Source organism: Drosophila sulfurigaster, chromosome 2L (genome assembly GCF_023558435.1).
Source record: "Drosophila sulfurigaster albostrigata strain 15112-1811.04 chromosome 2L, ASM2355843v2, whole genome shotgun sequence".
NCBI lineage: Eukaryota > Metazoa > Arthropoda > Insecta > Diptera > Drosophilidae > Drosophila > Drosophila sulfurigaster.
Genome location: NC_084881.1, coordinates 2,804,191 through 2,806,403, shown reverse-complemented (window position 1 = coordinate 2,806,403; position 2,213 = coordinate 2,804,191). Strand labels below are relative to the sequence as shown.

General features: G+C 34.5%; 1 protein-coding gene across 1 annotated transcript; it reads right to left on the bottom strand.

The window, feature by feature from the left end:
• Positions 1-1,039: 1,039 nt before the first annotated feature.
• On the bottom strand, positions 1,040-1,652 carry LOC133850299 (uncharacterized). The gene is made up of 2 exons (XM_062286353.1): positions 1,224-1,652; positions 1,040-1,165 (listed from the first exon to the last, which is right to left on the bottom strand). The coding sequence occupies exons 1-2, from the start codon at positions 1,569-1,571 to the stop codon at positions 1,112-1,114; spliced, it is 402 nt and encodes a 133-aa protein (XP_062142337.1). The 5' UTR covers positions 1,572-1,652; the 3' UTR covers positions 1,040-1,111.
• Between the last annotated feature and the right edge of the window lie 561 nt (positions 1,653-2,213).

Here is a 2,213-nt window from a genome sequence, read left to right as displayed (position 1 = left end):
AAGACTATAGTTACCATTCAAAATCAAGATCAAGAATATATAAAATAGGGTTCAAGATTTGTCCATCTGCCTTTTATATAAATTCCCAGCCGCCACAAAGTAATCATACCTATCAACTTTATAGGTAGCGGGTATAAAAATAAATCTGTTGATGAAAGAGTTTTCATTCTGATTTTTTCCCAATACAAATTCGTTATAAAAAATATGTTATGTAGTGTGATCCGCAATCTATAAAGATGTCGGTTATTTCGATTGCTGACGTATTGAATGTCCTCTAAAAATAAAGCATAAAAATAGTTTCGAAATTTCACCATAGAACGCAGAAATATAATCTGATCTACTTAAATTATCAATAAATATTACTTGTATTTATAATTTGTAAACCACAAATTATTTAATTTTTGTTTGTAAATGATACTAATTTACTCTTGCTGAGTTTCTTGGATGCATAACAATTGAGCTCAGTTGAACGACTTGTTGCTAAAGGTGGAGCAACAGTGAGGACAGCTAATGGAATGTAAGAAAACTGCGGAAAGAAATGCTTGGCAGAGATGCGGACGTTATGCAAATTGCCAGCCATAAACGAATGAGACAGATACGGAGACAGATACATTTCAGGTGAAAAAGTATTTGTCAGCTGGAAAAGTGATTCAAAGTGGTTTGCCACAAAAAATTTGCACTTTTGTATTGTTTACTAAGCTCTTGCGGCACAAAATCGATATGGGTTGAAGTTACACGTATAAAGATTTTAGTGTGTCTTTAATTATTCGTGGAAGTCCTCACATTATTATTTAAATTTTGACAAGGATCCCTTAACGGTGTTCTTATTGGGGGCTGTTTTGAGTCCTTAGCACTCTTTCGGCATCGGTGTAGAATTGCTTATTTTGGTTGAGTCCAACGGAAAAATCCGACTTTTTTACCATTAGCATGTTTGTAAGAAAGACTTCTTTGTCAGCTTGTCTTATATCGCTAGATATTACATCTTCCTCACTATTATTTGAATATGCGACATTGGAGTTGGATGAAGTGCTAGATGGATGGATGGGGACATCATTAGTAATAAAGTGTTTTTTAGATTCTAGGTAGTCTTCCGCTTCTTGTATCCGTCTGGTCAATTTTTCACTTTTGAAGAGCTTTTCACGTTTATCAATGTTGGAAAACTTTTCTAGTTTTGAATAGATATTATGCAAGTCTAGAAATATCTCAGCAATATCATCGCTCACCGCCCTAGAGTGTTGGATGTAGGAGTTTAGTGTTTGTTTAATGCCCTGCATCTCATCATACAATTGATCATTGACTTGCAGCTCTATTAAGACTTTGGAAACGATTAAACTCATTAGCTTATTTTCGTCTATATCATTAAAGTATCCCTTGTTCTTAAATTCTTTCAGAGTCTTCTGAACGATACGTTCCACTTCCTGTTGCCTATACAGGGGCAGTTCAGTAGTATTCGAATTGACTGAACTACTACTGATCTCCATTAGAGATTCTAGTTGTTTGGGTGTTTTACAGATTCCCAAAATATCTACAGATGGTGACGCAAGTGAATTTTCCTCAGTTTTCTCAGACATTATATATTTTAAAAAGTTTTACCCAAAATATAATTTGTTATTTTTTCTAATAGCTAATCAATTTAGCTAGCTGACTACTTGGATATACAATTTTACTCAAAAACAACAACAACCAACAAAAATATATATCCAAAAATAAGTTCTAAGATAAAAAACTTCTTTAATCAAGTCGAAATCTTGTTACTGATTTAACATCGCCAACACCCTTTTTATACACCCTACCCATAGGGTAGAAAGGTTTTAAATGTAAATGTATGTAACAGGTAGAGGGAGGCATCTCCGACCCTATAAAGTATGTATATTCTTGAACAGCGTTAACAGCCAAGGCGATCTGGCCATGTCCGTCTGTGTGTCCGTCCGTCTGTCCGTATGAAACACTGGATCTCAGAGACTATAAGAGATAGAGCTATAATTTTTTTCAACAGCATTTGTTATGTTTGCACGCAGATCAAGTTTGTTTCAAATTTTTACCACGCCCACTTCCGCCCCCGCAAATCCAAAAAATCGAAAAACAAGCGTAATTTTAAAGCTAGAATTTGGTATATACAATAATAACTATAGTAGTTATGATTCCTGAAAATTTGGTTGCGAAATACTTTTGTATGGGCAAAAACGCCTACTTACTAGGGGTCTTAGTTGCTT